At 37.6% G+C, this 18,873-nt stretch overlaps 1 protein-coding gene across 5 annotated transcripts in view; it reads left to right on the plus strand.

Moving 5' to 3' along the window:
- The window catches only part of CCDC88A (coiled-coil domain containing 88A), a 155,162-nt gene extending 140,059 nt beyond the window's left edge, over window positions 1-15,103 (plus strand). For 3 of the 5 annotated variants that reach the window (XM_066378244.1, XM_066378245.1, XM_066378246.1), the window contains 4 exons: window positions 8,589-8,857; window positions 9,035-9,497; window positions 13,142-13,241; window positions 13,714-15,103. In XM_066378244.1, the coding sequence (XP_066234341.1) occupies window positions 8,589-8,857; window positions 9,035-9,497; window positions 13,142-13,206 (797 nt within the window). In that variant the 3' untranslated portion in view covers window positions 13,207-13,241; window positions 13,714-15,103. Of the gene's footprint in view, window positions 1-8,588; window positions 8,858-9,034; window positions 10,092-13,141; window positions 13,242-13,713 lie in introns of those variants that run through there. The other 2 variants (XM_066378242.1, XM_066378243.1) reach the window with 1 other exon arrangement.
- The last annotated feature ends 3,770 nt before the right edge of the window (window positions 15,104-18,873 follow it).

Here is an 18,873-nt window from a genome sequence, read left to right on the forward strand (position 1 = left end):
TAGAACCTCTAGTACCACATTAAATAAAAGTGGAGAGAGTGGACAACCCTGTTTTGTTCCTGATTTAAGAGGGAAAAGCTTCATTTTTGTGCCATTTTTTTTTTTTTTTTTTTTTTTTTTCTTTTTTCTTTTTTTTTTTTTTTCATTTTTCTGAAGCTGGAAACGGGGAGAGACAGTCAGACAGACTCCCGCATGCGCCCGACCGGGATCCACCCGGCACGCCCACCATGGGGCGATGCTCTGCCCACCAGGGGGCGATGCTCTGCCCATCCTGGGCGTCGCCATATTGCGACCAGAGCCACTCTAGCGCCTGGGGCAGAGGCCACAGAGCCATCCCCAGCGCCCGGGCCATCTTTGCTCCAATGGAGCCTTGGCTGCGGGAGGGGAAGTGAGAGACAGAGGGGAAAGTGCGGCGGAGGGGTGGAGAAGCAAATGGGCGCTTCTCCTGTGTGCCCTGGCCGGGAATCGAACCCGGGTCCTCCGCACGCTAGGCCGACGCTCTACCGCTGAGCCAACCGGCCAGGGCCTTGTGCCATTTAATATGATGTTAGCAGATGGTTTATCATATATGGCCTTTATCATGTTGAGATATTTTCCTTCTATACCCATTTTGTTGAGAGTTTTAAACATAAAATTGTGTTGTATTTTATCGAAAGCCTTTTCTGCGTCTATTGATAAGATCATGTGGTTTTTGTTCTTTGTTGATATGGTGTATTACATTAACCGTTTTACGTATGTTGAACCATCCTTGAGATTCTGGGATGAATCCCACTTGATCATGATGTATTATTTTTTTAATATGTTGTTGTATTCGATTTGCTAGTATTTTGTTTAGTATTTTAGCATCTGTATTCATTAGAGATATTGGTCTGTAGTTTTCTTTTTTTGTGCCATCCTTGCCTGGTTTTGGTATGAGGGTTATGTTGGCCTCATAAAATGTGTTTGGTAGTATTGCTTCTTCTTCAATTTTTTGGAAGACTTTCAGTAGAATAGGAACCAAGTCTTCTTTGAATGTTTGATAAAATTCGCTGGTATAGCCGTCTGAGCCTGGACTTTTATTTTTGGGGAGGTTTTTAATAGTTTTTTCTATTTCTTTTCTACTAATAGGTCTGTTTAGGCTTTCTGCTTCTTCTTGACTCAGTCTAGGAAGGTTGTATTGTTCTAAGAATTTATCCATTTCTTCTAGGTTGTTGAATTTAGTGGCATAAAGTTTTTCATAGTATTCTTCAATAATTCTTTGTATATCTACGGTGTCCGTGGTGATTTCTCCTCTTTCATTTTGGATTTTGTTTATATGAGTTCTTTCTCTTTTTTCCTTGGTGAGTCTTGCCAAGGGTTTGTCAATTTTGTTGATCTTTTCAAAGAACCAGCTCCTTGTTCTATTAATTTTTTCTATAGTTTTTCTGTTCTCTATTTCATTTATTTCTGCTCTGATTTTTATTATCTCCTTTCTTCGGCTGGTTTTGGGTTGTCTTTGTTCTTCTTTTTCCAGTTCCTTAAGGTGTGAAGTTAAGTGGTTCACTTGGGCTCTCTCTTGTTTGTTCATATATGCCTGAAGTGATATGAACTTCCCTCTTATCACTGCTTTTGCTGCATCCCAGAGATTCTGCTATGTCGTATTGTCATTTTCATTTGTCTGTATATATCTTTTGATCTCTGCACTTATTTCTTCTTTGACCCATTCATTTTTTAAAAGTATGTTGTTTAGTTTCCACATTTTTGTGGGATTTTTTTCCTCTTTTTTGCAGTTGAATTCTAGTTTCAGGGCTTTATGATCAGAAAATATGCTTGGTACAACTTTGATTTTTCTGAATTTGCTGATGTTGTTTTTGTGGCCCAACATATGGTCAATTCTTAAGAATGATCCATGTACACTGGAGAAAAATGTATACTCAGTCACTTTGGGATGAAATGTCCTGTAGATGTCTATCATATGCAGGTGCTCTAGTGTTTTGTTTAAGGCCACTATATCTTTGTTGATTCTCTGTTTGGATGACCGATCTAGAGCCGTCAGAGGTGTATTGAGGTCTCCGAGTATGATTGTATTTTTGTCAGTTTTTGTTTTAAGGTCAATAAGTAGCTGTCTTATATATTTTGGTGCTCCTTGGTTTGGTGCATATATATTAAGAATTGTTATGTCTTCTTGATTCAGTGTCCCCTAGCCATTATGAAATGGCTATTTTTGTCTCTGAGTACTTTTGCTGTCTTGTAATCAGCATTATCAGATATGAGTATTGCTACGCCTGCTTTTTTTTTGGATGTTATTTGCTTGGAGTATTGTTTTCCAGCCTTTCACTTTGAATTTGTTTTTATCCTTGTTACTTAGATGAGTTTCTTGTAGGCAGCATACAGTTGGATTTTCTTTTTTAATCCATTCTGCTACTCTGTGCCTTTTTATTGGTGAGTTTAATCCGTTTACATTTAGTGTAATTATTGACACTTGTGAGTTCCCTATTGCCATTTTATAGATTGCTTTCTGTTAGTTTTGTGTCTTGTTTGATCCTTCTCTTTCATCTTTCTATCTTTTGTTTTTATTTGGTTGTATTCCATACATCTTTCCTCTGTTGCTATCTTTTTTAAATCATGTGCTTCTGTGGTGGTTTTTTCAATGGTGGTTACCTTTAAGTAATGAAAAGGGTTCCTACCCTGTTCATTGTAGTGCACTATTTTATGAGTACTTTTGCACTCCATCGTCCTTTGCTACTGTTAATCTCCATTCTCTCCTCCCCCTTTCTTTTTGTTGTTGTCACAGTTTAAATTTGGTTTTATTGTGTTCTTCTTGGAGCTTTTACTTGTGGCTTTGTTTTTTTTTGTTCTTTGTATCTGATTGGAGAACCCCCTTAAGTAATTCCTGGAGTGGGGGTTTTCTGATGATAAATTCCCTCATCTTTTCTGTATCTGTGAATGTTTTTATTTCTCCTTCATATTTGAAGAATAGCTTTGATGGGTATAGTATTCTTGGCTGAAAGTTCCTCTCTTTCAGGACTTTAAATATTGGGGTCCACTCTCTTCTAGCTTGTAGAGTTTCTGTTGAGAAATCTGATGATAATCTAATGGGCTTTCCTTTATATGTTGTATTCTTCTTTTCCGTGGCTGCCTTTAGAATTTTTTCTTTGCCTTTGGTTTGTGCCAATTTTATTATGATATGCCTTGGAGTAGGTTTGTTGGGGTTAAGAAAACTCCGAGTTCTGTTTGATTCTTGAATTTGAGGCTTTAGTTCTTTCCACAGGCTTGGGAAGTTCTCATCTATTATTTGTTTGAGTATTTTCTCCATTCCATTTTCTCTCTCTTCTCCCTCTGATATACCTATTATTCTTATGTTATTCTTTTTGATGGAGTCAGATAATTCCTGTAGGGCTATCTCATTTTTTTTTAATTTTTGAGTCTCTGTCTTCTTCTCTCTGTTGTGCCTCAAGTTGCTTGTCTTCTATTTCACTAATCCTACCTTCTATCTGGCCTGTTCTATTAGCTAAGCTTGTTACCTCGTTTTTCAGCTCGTGAATTGAGTTTTTCATCTCTGTTTGATTTGTTTTTATAATTTCAATTTCCTTGGAAATATATTCTTTGTGTTTACTGAGTTGTTTTCTGAGCTCCCTAAATTGCCTTTCTGTGTTTTCTTGTATATTTCTGAGTATTTTTAGGATTTCTATTTTAAATTCTCTGTCATTTAACTCCAAGGTTTCCAATATATTAAATTTTTTCTCCATAGATTTTTCCTCATCTATCTGTGTTACCTCTCTTTCTTTTGTATCCATGATATTAGATTTTCTCTTCCTTAATGGCATCTGAGGGTGGTTTTGTTGATAGTATTAATGAGATTTAATAAAGAATAAAAAGTTAAAAAAAATAAAAAATCCAAGTTTTTAAAAAAATAATAATTAAAGAAAAATAAAATAAAAATTAAAAAAAAGGAAATTATTCCCCCCCTCCTTTTTTCCTCTCCTCTCCCCTCTTTCTTGAGAAAATCTTGTGGTGAACTGTGAATTATATTGTACTAAATAGAACAAACAATGCCTGTACTGGAGGGCCTGAATTGGGGAGAAGTAATATAGGGGCAAAAAAAAAACCCCAGAAAAAAAAGGGGGTATGGACCCACAAAAAGCAAATAAGGAAAAAATTTGGGTCAAGAATAAAATGATTTGCTTATAGGTGTTGGTTGACTAAGAGTTATGATGAGAGGAATATGAGGGAAACAGGAAAATGGGGGAACAAATTAAAAAATTACTATTGTATTTAGTGGAACAAGAACTAGATAAAATGGAGAGCCAGGGATGGGAGCACTGCTAGTGAGTTAAAAAGGTGAAGTAAACCCCCCCCCCCAAATGCCACAAACATAAGTTTGAGTCCCAGATAAGATAATTTGTTCGTTATTGAGGTTTGAATGAGAGGAGACATAAAGGAGAAAGGAAGAAACTAATATAGAGGGAGAAAAGAAAGAGAGAAAAAAAAGAGGGAACCACTAAAAGAAGAAAAAAGAGGAGAGAGAGAGAGAGAGTGTTAAGGGTTTTGGAGTGCAACCTTCATAGAGAAAAAGGAAGAGGAAAGAAAAGATAATGGGAGATGTAACACTTATCGGTAGTGTAGTTCAAGGAGAGGAGAGAGTAAGACCGGCAGAGAATTAAACGACCAAATTGGAGAAGGAAAAAAAAAATCAAGAATGAAGATAAGAGACAGAAACGAACAAATATAATAAAATGGGATAGGTTATCAAGTCTGCGGATTATTCTTGATTTTGAAAGGTTATCTTCTTGCTTTTTCTTTTCTCTCCCTCTTCCTGGTCGGTGACTCTGTACCCCGGGTTCTGCCCCTTTGGCATGCTCAGGTAGAGGTTTGCAGTTGATAAGTCTCTATGGCGATGTCATGTATTGTGCTTCAGTCTCGTTGGCAGTCGAGGCTCATTAGCATTTATAGGCTCCGACAGTGAGAGAGTCCGTGTTCCTGGAGCCTCTCTCCTAGTCTTTCCTTCCTCAATTAGTAGTCTGATAATCCAGCTATGGGGTTGCTGCTGCCTCTGCCTGGCTAGTTAGAGGCTCAAAGAGCTGGCCACTCCCCACTCTATTCCCACTCAGCACAGGGCTCTGGGTAAGGCTCAGTCAGTCAGAGCTGCTAGCATAATCAGGCGGGGCTTCCACCCACTCAAAGACCTCTGGCTCTGGCACTCTGTCCGGTAACACGGGTGGGCGCCCACTCCTGGGGCGCTTGGAGGAAACTCTCGGTCACTATCTGTGCGCAGACCAGGATATCAGGCCGGAAGTCTCACAGTCTGAGTGAAACCCCCACCCACACGGAAAAGTTCCAGCGTTGGAATTAGCTCTCGCTCCCTCCCCGTGTGCGGCTTTTTTAGGGCACTGGGGCGGCCTGGAGATTCTGCTTTTGGCCCACACAAAGGCCCCTGACTCTGCCCCTCTGTGGGATAACACGGGCTCCCACTCCTGAGGTGCTCGGAGGAATCTCTTGCCCTCTCTCTGTGCGCACCGACCAGGATATCAGGCCAGCTGCCTCACCCTCTGAGTGAAACCCCTCCGCACGGAAAAGTTCCAGCGTTGGAATTGGCTCTCGCTCCCTCCCTGTGCGCGGTTCCCTCAGGGCGCTGGGGCGGCTCGAGATTCCGCTTTTGGCCAACACAAAGGCCTCTGACTCTGCCTCTGCCTCTCTGTGGGATAACACGGGCTCCCACTCCTGAGGTGCTGGGAGGAATTTCTTGCCCTCTCTCCATGCGCGCCAACCAGGATATCAGGCCAGCCGCCTCACCCTCTGAGTGAAACCCCTCCCGCACGGAAAAGTTGCAGTGTTGGAATTGGCTCTCACTCTCACCCCGTGCGTGGCTTTTTCAGGGCGCTGGGGCAGCCCGGAGATTCCGCTTTTGGCCCACACAAAGGCCCCTGACTCTGCCTCTATGTGGGATAACACGAGCGCCCACTGCTGAGGCACTCGGAGGAGTATCTCGCCCACTATCTGCGCGCGCCGACCAGGAGATCGGGGAAAATGGCTGCCCCACTTGTCTTTCTTTGTCTGGGTTTGGCGCAAGGCTTAGCTTGTATTGACTGGGTTGCCACAGGCACAGTTTTTCCTCGGCTTGGATCTCAGTGCCACAGCCTGGTTCGGCCATTTGTGTCGTGGCCTGTATCTATTCACCCCCTTTACCCGCCTCAGTTTCTATATTCTCAGTTCCCAGTGAAAGCCGCCCTGTTAAGGTTAGTGAGGAAAGCGGAGCATTTCTTACTCCCTATTGCCTTCGGGGTTTGATTATATATTTAGCCAATTTCTCACTCGACCATACCTTCGGGTGTATTGCGAAACATCTGGAGGCTCCAAGGATAGGTTTTTCTGTTTCTGGTTGAAGATCTTGTTGAGTTTTGGGGGAGATTTATCAGTATCGCTTCCTACCGTGCCATTACGCTGACGTCATCTCTGAAGGTAAGGTTTTTATGTGATGTCTGGAAGCCTTGACTAATACTTTTTTTCCTTAAAGGTATACTGCCTTTTCTAGATTTAATAGATTATAAACATTTGTTAAAATACTATTCTCTACGGTCCAGAACTGTCAAATTCTAGTGAATGCTTTTATCCTATTGCTGTTTCTACAGGCAGGTCCTGGGTTACAAAGGAGATAAATTCTGTAGGTTTGAACATGTTTAAGTATTTATATGCACAGCAAGGTAAAAATAAATACTATGTTCAGGCAAACATCTAAGTTGCGTTTGATAGGTAAATGTACCTGTTCCAACTTATTTACAAATTCAACTTAAGAACAAACCTACAGTACCTAACTCATTTGTAAGCCAGGGACTGCTGTATTATAAAATGCTGTCTTGCCTGACCTGTGGTGGTGCAGTGGATAAAGTGTCGACCTGGAAATGCTGAGGTCGCGGGTTTGAAACCCTGGGCTTGCCAGGTCAAGGCACATATGGGAGTTGATGCTTCCAGCTCCTCCCTCCTTCTCTCTCTGTCTCTCCTCTCTCTCTCTGTCTCTCCCTCTCTTCTCTAAAAAAATTAATAAAATAAAATAAAATACTGTCTTCATTTTAGTTTTATTTTATCATTAATGCTGTGATTTTGTTGCTCTGATATAAAAAATATGATTTTAAGGAGGGATTATTTTTTCATTTTTATAATCATGTTTGTATATCTAGTAGAAAAATGTAGTCTGAAAACACAAAGAAGTATTTGAAAATTTAAGAAAATCTTATTTCTATTAAATTGTTACATAATTTGAGCCAAAATTTTTTATGACCTACTTTATTCTCTGTGATTAGAAAACCATGGAATGTTGCATTTTCTATCTCAACACTTTATCCATGGAGTTTTCTTTTTTTTTTTCTTTTTTTTTTTTTTTTTTTTTGTACAGGGACAGATTGAGAGTCAGAGAGAGGGATAGACAGGGACAGACAGACAGGAATGGAGAGAGATGAGAAGCATCAATCATCAGTTTTTCTTTGCGAGACCTTAGTTGTTCATTGATTGCATTCTCAGATGTGCCTTGACTGCGGGCCTTCAGCAGACCTAGTAACCCCTTGCTCGAGCCAGTGACCTTGGGTCCAAGCTGGTGAACTTTTGCTCAAGCCAGATGAGCCCACACTCAAGCTGGCGACCTCGGGGTCTCGAACCTGGGTCCTCTGCATCCCAGTCTGACGCTCTATCCACTGCGCCACCGCCTGGTCAGGCGGAGTTTGCTTTTGATCAAAATGAAGTAGCACTCTTAAGGAATAGCATACACTTTAGATAGCTTTTTCCCCAGAACTAGTAATGTGCATTCTATATAGTTACTCAACCTCAACTGAGTAGCCACCATACCAACAGTGGAGAGCAAGAACAATCAGGTGATTCAGACATTAAATAAAGAATAGAGTACCTGTACTATATAGTTGATTTTACATTTTACTGGAATTTTCCTAGTAATTACATCATGTCTCCATTTAACTCTCCATATATGCCTGCTATTTAAATGTTTAAATTTTTTCTTTAAGGTTATTTATTAGGGAAAAACAAACAAGTAAGGAGTAAAGACCAGAGAAAGCCAAAAGCATTAAAATTTTTAGCACTTAGAATACTTTTTGGTTTTAACATTCTTATTTTTAAACATTCTGAAATAATTAAAATTCATATAATCATGTTTTGTTCTAAATGGTGAGGTGTTTTACAATTACATTTTACCCTGAACATATTTAGAGATTTGGGGTCCCAGAACCTCTATCCTGTGTTATTCAAGGGTCAACTTGTATTTGAACCTGATTTTTTAAAAATGCATTATTCATTTATTTACTCATCAAATGTATTAAGTGCCTCCTGTATATGTTTAGGCTCTGGGTATCGTGATAAAAGCAAGTCTTTGCTCTTGTGGTACTTATATTTGTCAATTTGACAAAATAAGCAGGCTATGGCAGACTGATAAGGAAGTCTGTGGTAGACAGAATAATCAGGCAGTTATTAAACTGGTGTAAAATAAACATAGTTCACTAAGGATTTCTAAGTAAAGCTTGAAAGTCAGTTGGCTCTTCATAAGAATCCTGTCAACAAATCTTAATACTTACATAGTTTTAGTCTCATTTCTATTATTGAACTGTTAACACAACTATTTACTCCAAAAGCAGGTGCAGTTAATATCGAAAGCAGGCCTCAAAGCCATAGCAGTGGAGAATTTAGCCTGCTTCATGATCATGAGGCTTGGTCCAGCAGCGGTAGCAGTCCAATCCAGTACTTGAAAAGACAGACCAGATCAAGTCCAGTGCTCCAGCACAAAATGCCTGATACAGCAGAGAGTCGAGCACATCACAAAAGCAAAACTGGTTCCCCTGGAAGTGAAGTTGTTACTCTACAACAGTTTTTGGAAGAAAGCAACAAGCTTACCTCAATACAGGTTAGTTTTATCGGTGACCTTAATTTAGATGGGCATTACAAGTTAGGTATCTATGATTGAACTTTAGAGCTTTTTTTAAAGTAAAGGTGTAAAGAAATACTAGCAATTTTATAGTCTACTGTATCAGGAAAATAAAAGCGTGGCTGCTATTCATTTATCTGCTTTGTTTTTTAACAGATAAAGTCCTCAAGTCAGGAGAATCTTTTAGATGAAGTAATGAAAAGTTTGTCTGTGTCTTCTGACTTTTTGGGAAAAAGCAAACCAATTAGCTGTGGTCTGGCCAGGTCAGTAAGTGGAAAAACCCCAGGAGACTTCTATGACAGACGGACAACTAAGCCTGAACAATTTGTAAGGCCTGGTCCTCGAAAGACTGAAGATACCTACTTTATTAGTTCTCCAGGGAAACCTACACCAGGCACTCAAGGAAAGATAAAATTAGTAAAAGAATCTTCTTTGTCACGACAATCAAAAGATAGTAATCCTTATGCCACTTTACCTCGTGCAAGCAGTGTGATCTCTACTGCTGAAGGAACTACTCGAAGGACAAGCATCCATGATTTTTTGACCAAGGACAGTAGACTACTTATGTCAGTTGATTCATCACCAGCTACTGCTGATAGCAACATCACTGCAGCCTCTAGTGAGTACCATTTACGTCAGTTGTCCTCCCATACACTTCACAGTCCAACACATTGTGTAGGTTCTCATGCACAAACTGATTTAGTTACAGATGTGCCTCAGTCTCTATATGCTCAGGCTAGAAACTCAACAGAAAGGTCACATTTTCTAAATCAAACTTTTGCTATTATCAGTACGTCTAATGATACATTTGGACTATCAGCTAAAGATAGCATAGAGTCATTTACTGTGGCTCATCCATCTCAGCCATTTTTATCCCTGAATACAGAATTAGTTAGTAACATAAGTGGGTTACCTGTCAGGCCAGTCAACAGAGGAACTGACCAGGCTTCTGCCTGTTTGAATAAAGCTGCACAGAAAGATGATGAACAGTTTTCTGATAATCAGAACCCTAGTAACAGTAACTCAAAGTCTTCTGTAGGTAGCAATAATCTTATCACTCCTGCATGCCTCTATCCTGATGACAAAGAAGCTGCATTGTTGGTTTCTGAGGATAATCAGACTGTTTGGTATGAATATGGTTGTGTATGATCAAAACTGCATAGTATAATACTGATGTCATTTGATATGCACTATGCTTCTCTGATTTGAAGAGCTACTGTTGAAAATTATTTGGGTAGGCTCATATTTTTATTTTGAAATTGTGGCATAGTGTTTGGCTGTACATGATGGCTTGTATATAAATGTGAATGTGTAACTACACCAAAGCCTGCATGAAATATTAATTGCATTGTACATTTTATGCATGACTTTAAAAACCTTAACAATACATGCTCCTCTTTCACATTTCTTGTCACCTGATGAGTGTTAGTGTTGCTTTTAGAAGCATGTTAAGATAGTTGCATGCTATAATTACCAAGAAAGCATTTCTAAGTCATTTTACTTTGTTGCTTCCAAAAAAGAATGCTCATTTTGTCCCTTCTTCCCTTTTGCTTTCCTTCCTTATCTCCCTCCCATTCCTTTATTTCCAGAACGTGCACTATGTATTGCACATGTATAGGAAAATATGTAGAAAGATGTCATTTTCTCTTGCCACTTAATTATACCTCTGTCCTGTTTTATTTTCAAAGAAATAGTTAATAATTCAATATTTGATGTAGCAAATATTTACTGCTTGCCCATATTTATAAAATTGTTCAGATTTAAAACATTGTTCATACTCATAAAGTTAGTGTAATTCTTAAAAAAACCCATCAAGTTTAAATGTGACTTATAGTGACCAGCAGCATTTGTGTGTATTCTATTTCTTTTCTGCACTCTTCATCTTCTTTCAAGATTACTTTTTTACTTGGAATCAGTAAACACAGGTTTTCCAGTTCTTTATATAGAGTCAAAGAGAAATAAACCAATCATACTCAATGTGTTGGAAATTTGCATTTTTACTTCTAAAAGGGTAGCAAGTTTACAAAGTGGTAAAGATTATTACTTCTATAATTCTATAATTTATTATTAAATTATGTCTGTCCTTATAACAGAATTTTTTAAAATGAGTACATTGTACTAAAATAAAATATTAAGATTTGTAACCATTTAAATAGGTATGGTTTTAGTGGAACAAATTTTAGAACTAAAAATAAATGACTCTTAGCTAAAAAAGAACCGTCCGTATAAGGTAGAGAAAATATATGCTAACTTTGATTCCAGTGTCATAAACTTTAAAATGATCTTGCTGTGGTGGTCATAGTACTATTAAAGCAAAATCAGCCAAACTTGAATGTCCAAGAATAAAACAAAAATAAAAAAACTCGTAACATTGATTTACTTATCTCTGGAGGAATATATGTATCTTTGCTCTGTCTCTGGACTATTTCTGCCATTTTGATTCAGCCTAAATATTACTGATAAATAACAACCTGGCATCTGAAAGGAATACTTTGAAATGTAACTTTCTAAAAGGGAAGGAAATTATTAACTACATGTTTTTATATTAATTATTGTTATTAATTGGACCAAAGAAATGATCTATAGAGAATTTTTGCTTAATGAAATTTTTATGCTTTGTAAATTAAGCCGTCCTCTTGTACTTACACAAGATCATTTCAGGAACTGGGCCTCATCTATATATCTTTGATCATACTTGTTTTCTCATAGCCAGCTATTACTAAAAATAGTGCTAGAGCAGGTTCAATCAGGAAATTTTCATATTTTTAATACCTCCTTATATATTTTGTGTGAATACGTCAATATTTTTTATTGTTATTGTTTCATACACAGTCCTAATATTTCTGTTTTTGGTGGATATTTTTTTCCATAAACTATTAGTAAAACTTAAAGGTAAATATATGTGAGATTAGACAGAGGCCAAATAGGATGCAAATGTAATAATTATTTTCCACACTGAGTCAAGTTTTATTTCTCAGTTATTTCAAACTTTTTTTTTAAGCAATAGAGAGAGAAACAGAGAGATGAGAAGCATCAACTTGTAGTTGTGTCATGTTAGTCGTTCATATCTGCCTTGACTGGAGGTCTCCAGCCAAGCCAGTGACTCTTGGGCTCAAGCTAGCGACCATGGATGGGGTCATGTCTGTTCTCCTGCACTCAAGCCAGATGAGCATACACTCAAGCCAGTGACCTCAGGGTTTCAAACCTGAGACCTCATTGTCCCCGCTCAACATTCTATCCACTGTACCACTACTAGTCAGACTCAACTATTTCAACTTTTGAAATATAAATTGAAAATATTAAAATTTAAATTTAGTACTTTGAGAAATCTTATGCTATATTAAAAATTCTGTGATTATTATACAAAATTATGCTTATAGTAATGAAGTATTTCCAACCCAAATGGCTAGTTATATATACACCACATTTTCAAAAAGAACATACACACTATGGCATGTAAGACAGATACATCCCATGTCCATGTGTCTTGATGAATGTCCAAGAATAGACTAAACTTCTCCAGAAATTGTCACAAGCTGTGGAGTCATAAGTCTCTTAAAACACTGTATCAACATAATACTTTCTATAATGAAATCTTACAAAAATGCTCCCAATTAAAAAGTTTTTTTAAGATAAAAGTAAAGCATCTCTCACTCAACTGAGCAGCTGCATGTTTTTAAATTCTAAAACATCTTCATAAAAATCCTATGGCTTCACAAAGGATATTTGAAAAACGATATGAGTTTCAGCATCCTAATTTTAGATGAAACTGCATAGTTTATATTCCTGGTCTTGGTTTCTAGAAATTATTATACCCATATTATGTGTGACATTCTAAATTTAACACTGCTAAGCATTGAGTTCCCTTTGACCAAAACAATTTTAGCTATAACAGTGTAAGCAGGTAGTTATTATTTGCCTACAAAATATGCCTCAAGCCTAGGTTTTCTTAGTAACTAATACAAATATTTCACTGTGGATGTTTTTGCCACTGCGTTCAAAATTACTTTTTACTTTACAACTATATGTGACCATTTAGTAAATAAACATAAGTAAACCTATCTGACACTAAAGCGGCATATTAACTGCTTTTAAAATATAAAAATCAGTCTTTAAGTATTGAGATATGTATCAGAATAACAAATTTCCCAGATCAGATTCCTTCTCCTTGCCCTACTCATTGAGAGCTCTTTAGTTTCTTATCTTCATGAATTGTATGGTTTAACCTTTGATTAAATAACATGAAATACTTTTTTCCTGCAGATGTGGACAAAGTACAAGAGAGCAGAAATTCAAAAAGCAGGTCTAGGGAGCAACAAAGCTCCTAATTCTATTACCCACTACATGACATGTGGGCCAAGTGGTGAGTTTCTTGCTGAAAATGTAAATGAGATTAGTCTCATTTATAAAGACTAACCATAAGAACAAGTGCATATTGCATTAACCGATGTAAATATTGCTTGCTTAATTCATGACTTCCGTCTTACTAGTTAAAGCAAGATTTTATTGCCATAACTTTTTGCCTATCAGACAGGAAACAAACCTTTAAGAATTTTTTTTTCCTCAATTTAAATTTAATTTCCGTAGTGAGTTATGTTTTAGGAATTCCTTTTTTAGTTCAAAGTCTTCTCTTTTTTTTTTTGTGGTAGGAATATAATTTTGCCATGGTGTTCTCAGTAATTGAGGAGGATAAATGCCATTCAAACTTGTCTCTGACTTTCTGTCACTCATTCCTGTGGAAATATCTGGTGCATGCTGTTCTTGTATTTTATCTCTCTTGTCTTCAACCTTTTCTTATATTTTCTTTCTTCTTTCTACCTTTCAACTAAATACAGAGAGAAAAGTGTCCTTCAGTTTCTCAGTACGAAGCCTTTATTTCTGAAGTAACAAGACACCCAACTATAGAAATCATTTTTAAAAATATTTAAGACTATTCAATCCTGCGTGCCTAGAGCAGGCAAGAAATACAAACCTTCCTTCCTTCCTTGAATCAAGGAGCACTACTGGAGTCAACTGCCAAAATTTTTAGAGGGTTTTAGGACTTTTACTATACGTTATACTGTTAAGATCTACTGAATAAAGGATGTTCTCTCGCTAAGGACCAAGTGTTTTGAGGTTTCAAGAAGTACTCCAAGAACAACCTACTTCTTTCATCATTTGTTTATGAATTTATCTGTTTGCTTAATGCTTCTGCTAAGTATTAGCCAAAATCTAGACATTTATATTTAGTTGTATAAATCTAAATTAAATGCTGTAGTATGTTGTGGAATGTACTATATCTCAAGATACAGAGAACATTGTTTTGGCATGCCAGAGCCTTATTTGGTTAGCAGACTGCATGTGTTGTTATTCTTTTTTTTTTTAAGTCTCTTATTTTGAGACACTGAAAAAGAAATTCAGTTTATAAGGCAAATCTGAAAAATCCATTATGAGATAGGAGTTTTAAAAAATTTACAGTAACATTCCCCAGTAAGCAACACTAAACATTCACATGTGGATACAAGTTTAAGTAAAGAGTGTTTTCTGAAACTTTTTTTAGTAAGGTGGTTTTCCAGGAAATGGCATTCCCAAGGTAAAGCTGTTGTATTTTAACTCATTTCCCTTTTATTATCGGGTTATGTATGTGTGGTTTTTTTTAACTTGAGAGCTGACTATTGCTTAAGAAGTTTTCTTATGGCAAAAATAATGTAAATAATTGACTACGATCTACATTTGCCAGGAACTCACTTATTTTTTAAGGTTATCACTTATTAATAAGAATTTTTCTGTTTTTGTCCTTTATAATGTTACATTAAAGTTGTTAACTATTATTGGTACTTTTGAAATATTTGTATGCATTTGTTACCTTAAACATTTGAAAGAAGCACAAACAATGTAGATTTAGTTCATTTAACCCAGGGAAACTTGAGTTTTTTTGTAGTTCCAATTTTATATCAGTTTTATTTTTTTATGAAATCAAAAAATGCAGTGAAACCTGTTAATACAAATTATTTAACATAAATATCAGAATAATCTTAAAGATCTGAAATGAGAAAGATACTGACTTTTTTTAACAGTATACTTCTTAGGCTCATTACCAGCTCTAAAAACCTTTTTTGGAATAATTCCAATGTGTAGTTTATTCCAGTGTGTAGTTTATGAATTATATGTTTCATCACTAACCTAGTTGCTGTGAGAAATGTGTTCTTTCGTTCTCCCTCCTATCCTCTCTCTCCCCCTCCCGTTCTCCTGCTTTCTCTCTCATACACACACACACACACACACACACACACACACACACACACACACACACACACACACACACACACACACACACACTTTTTTTCCCCTTGGTAGGCCAGTAGCAATCTTGTGTTCAGTCTACTTTCAAAAAGACCATTAATAATGAAAAGGCAGAATATATAGTGGACCAGAAATTAAATGGAAATTAGCAAACTTGGACTTACTAATGCCGCCATTAACTTAGGTTTTGCCACCAAATAATGCTGTCAAGTTAAATCCCTTTTAAACTCTTGGATGAAAGGTGCTATGTAATGTAAATACAAAGGATTCTTACTAAAATACAAATATTACACAACAGACACACTTAAAACTTATACTCTAGACTTTGAAAAATCTCTCTCCATCATGCCTCCCTAGATTCAAGTAATGAGCATCATGGCAGCGTAGAGACCTTGCATATAAAAAGTAAATTCATTTTTAAGTGGATAAATGGAAAGTAAGTATAGAAATTATGTTTTAGCTAAAATACAGTAAGTGGGTTACATAGATTTATATTAACTAGCTTCTAATTTGTACAAGTAGGACACATCCCAGGACAATTACTGAAAGTTGAAACTAATGAGTAGGAGTGGCCTAATGAGGGTGAATGACACCACAGCTTGACCTCTCCAGGACACTAACATCCTAAAATAGAGAACCTGCTGACTCAGTGCATTATTGCTTCATGCAGAAATGCTAAGGGAAGCCTGTTTGAATCTGAGTAGGCTGACCCCGAGAAAGCCGTTAAAGCAACAACCAAGGGAATACTTGAGGCGGCAAAAGTAGGGATAGTCTCAATTATGTTCATCTCCCTTTTCATACCATTTCAAGAAAGGACTAGGTAGATAACCACATGAATATTTTACTTTCTCCAAAAGATACCATTGGAAGCAAACTTAAGTTAGGAAGTCCCTCTTTTTCTTTAAACTACTTTTGCCAAACAAAATAGTATGGCCAACTAGAAAGTAACTGGGGCATGACATACTTCTAATCATCTGGTTCTGTTCTGAATTTATACCTAACACCCACCCCCACAAAAAATACTGAATGATTCAAGATACAGGATAAGAACTTTGGCCTAGAGCTCCAATAAAGTGCCTCAGATTTGGCCGTGTGGAAATGTTTGGTTCAAGTTTTTGAAGTGGTGGTTACCAAAGAGTTCACAAAACAGGTTTGTATGTAGCACCTTTCATGGTAAGAGCCTATTTAGAAATCACTGTGCATATTTGAGAATTGCAGCCACCTCACAAATGAAATATTACAGCCTGCACTGTTTTAACAGTTTGCCAGGATGTAAAAATGATGTTGTACCAAATCTGGAATGACAATGAGGAGTAATAATGTATGCTAAATGACTTGTATTTTAAGTTACTTATGAGAAAAGTGGTGAATTTTTGTTTTTTGTTTCTGCTACACTTAGTCCTGAGATGTATTTTTTTCTTTAAGCCTTGAATGAATAATACAAAAGGAGCCCATTTTATAATATAAACCTTCATGTACATGTTGAAATATTTGGACAATGAAAATGCCTTAAAAGGAATGCTTATGGATAAAGTTGCACTTATAACAACACCCTTTAACAAAACCTGATTTGAATTGTCTTTCATTTCTACTAAGGGTTCTCTTTCAATGTTTGCCATTGTACTTAAAACTGTTATTAAATACCAAATCAAATAACATAAAAGCTGTAACATGTCCTTTAAAAGTAATGCTACTAGGGATTTGAAGTTGAGTAACAAAATGTTTATTACTTGGCAATACCTAATACCAGCCACAGAAATCCAGTTTATAACAAGAGACACTTGCCCTGGCCGGTTGGCTCAGCGGTAGAGCGTCGGCCTAGCGTGCGGAGGACCTGGGTTCGATTCCCGGCCAGGGCACACAGGAGAAGCGCCCATTTGCTTCTCCACCCCTCCGCCGCTCTTTCCTCTCTGTCTCTCTCTTCCCCTCCCGCAGCCAAGGCTCCATTGGAGCAAAGATGGCCCGGGCGCTGGGGATGGCTCCTTGGCCTCTGCCCCAGGCGCTAGAGTGGCTCTGGTCGCAACATGGTGACGCCCAGGATGGGCAGAGCATCGCCCCCTGGTGGGCAGAGCGTCGCCCCATGGTGGGCATGCCGGGTGGATCCCGGTCGGGCACATGCGGGAGTCTGTCTGACTGTCTCTCCCTGTTTCCAGCTTCAGAAAAATGAAAAAAAAAAAAAAAAAAGACACCATTGTTTACCTTTTTTTAAAAAAAATTTTTTATTTATTCATTTTAGAGAGGAGAGGGAGAGACAGAGAGAGAGAAAGAGAGGAGAGACAGAGAGAGAGAAGGGGGGGAGGAGCTGGAAGCATCAACTCCCATATGTGCCTTGACCAGGCATGCCCAGGGTTTCGAACTGGCGACCTCAGCATTTCCAGGTTGATGCTTTATCCACTGCACCATCACAGGTCAGGCTGTTGTTTACCTTTTTAAAAGCATCATTTTATTTTTTAAGTATCAGGATGGTTTAACATTCACTTATCAAAATGATGTAAAAAGAAATAAAGTAAAGGTGATTTTTATAACAAGTGGATAGTAAACATTTAAAAATTGTAAAATATAATTTAGCCAAGTATTCTTTCCTTTTGCTCTAGAAAACCTATCTCCAGAAGTAACCCATAACCTTGTTTAGATGATTCTGTCCTAATCATTTTGGGATAGGTTAATAGATTGTACAGATATCTCATTTCCACTTATAGTCATTTTAGTCAGAATGTAAGAGATGGCAACTGGCTTTGTGTCCTTGAGCAAGTCAGTCTTTCTGGACCTGTGTCTACCTACCATAGGTGGAGAAGGGCAGTTAGACCACGGATCTGAGTCCCTCAGTGTTGTTGAGGCTATTCATTAAACTTTCATTTTCTGTATAAAGCAACCTAAAATTTACTCTTAAAGAGATACAGTACACAGTAGGTAAAAACTAACCATAGCATCTCAAAATAAGGTTATCATTATAGAAAATTTTTTTAACTGATTCCACATCTCTTAATGCTGTTCTATAGTTTATAAAAATTCTGCAATGAATAGACTTATAGATTCTAACCATGTATCAAGAAATGATGTTTTTACTTTTACTTTGCCTTTTAGTAACACATATTGGTATAAATTAAGTACAGTTTCTCTACCAATAGAAATCATATTTTGAGTAATCAAACTTAGGAAAATGCCCTGGCCGGTTAGCTCAGTGGCAGAGCATTGGCCTGGCATGCGGGAGTCCCAGGTTCGATTCCCGGCCAGGGCACACAGGAGAAGCGCCCATCTGCTTCTCCACCCCTCCCCCTCTCCTTCCTCTCTGTCTCTCTCTTCCCCTCCCACAGCCAAGGCTCCATTGGAGCAAAGTTGGCCCAGGCACTGAGGATGGCTCTGTGCCCTCTGCCTCAGGCGCTAGAATGGCTCTGATTGTGGCAGAGCGACACCCCAGATGGGCAGAGCATCGCCCCCTGGTGGGCATGCCAGGTGGATCCCGGTTGGGCGCATGCAGGAGTCTGTCTGCCTCCCCGTTTCCAACTTCAGAAAGATACAAAAAAAAAAAAAAAAAAAACTTAGGAAAATATAGCTATCTTATAAATATCCCATTTAATTGTACTAGAGGAAAGTGATAATTATATGACAAGACCTGTAGACTATTTCTGTAGTATAGTCTATGCCAGACCCTCAACTGATTTTATTTGAATTTGAGGTGAAAAAAATGTCAATTTTCCTGTTTTTTAACTACA

The sequence above is a fragment of the Saccopteryx leptura genome, chromosome 3, assembly GCF_036850995.1.
Source record: "Saccopteryx leptura isolate mSacLep1 chromosome 3, mSacLep1_pri_phased_curated, whole genome shotgun sequence".
Classification (NCBI taxonomy): Eukaryota; Metazoa; Chordata; class Mammalia; order Chiroptera; family Emballonuridae; genus Saccopteryx; species Saccopteryx leptura.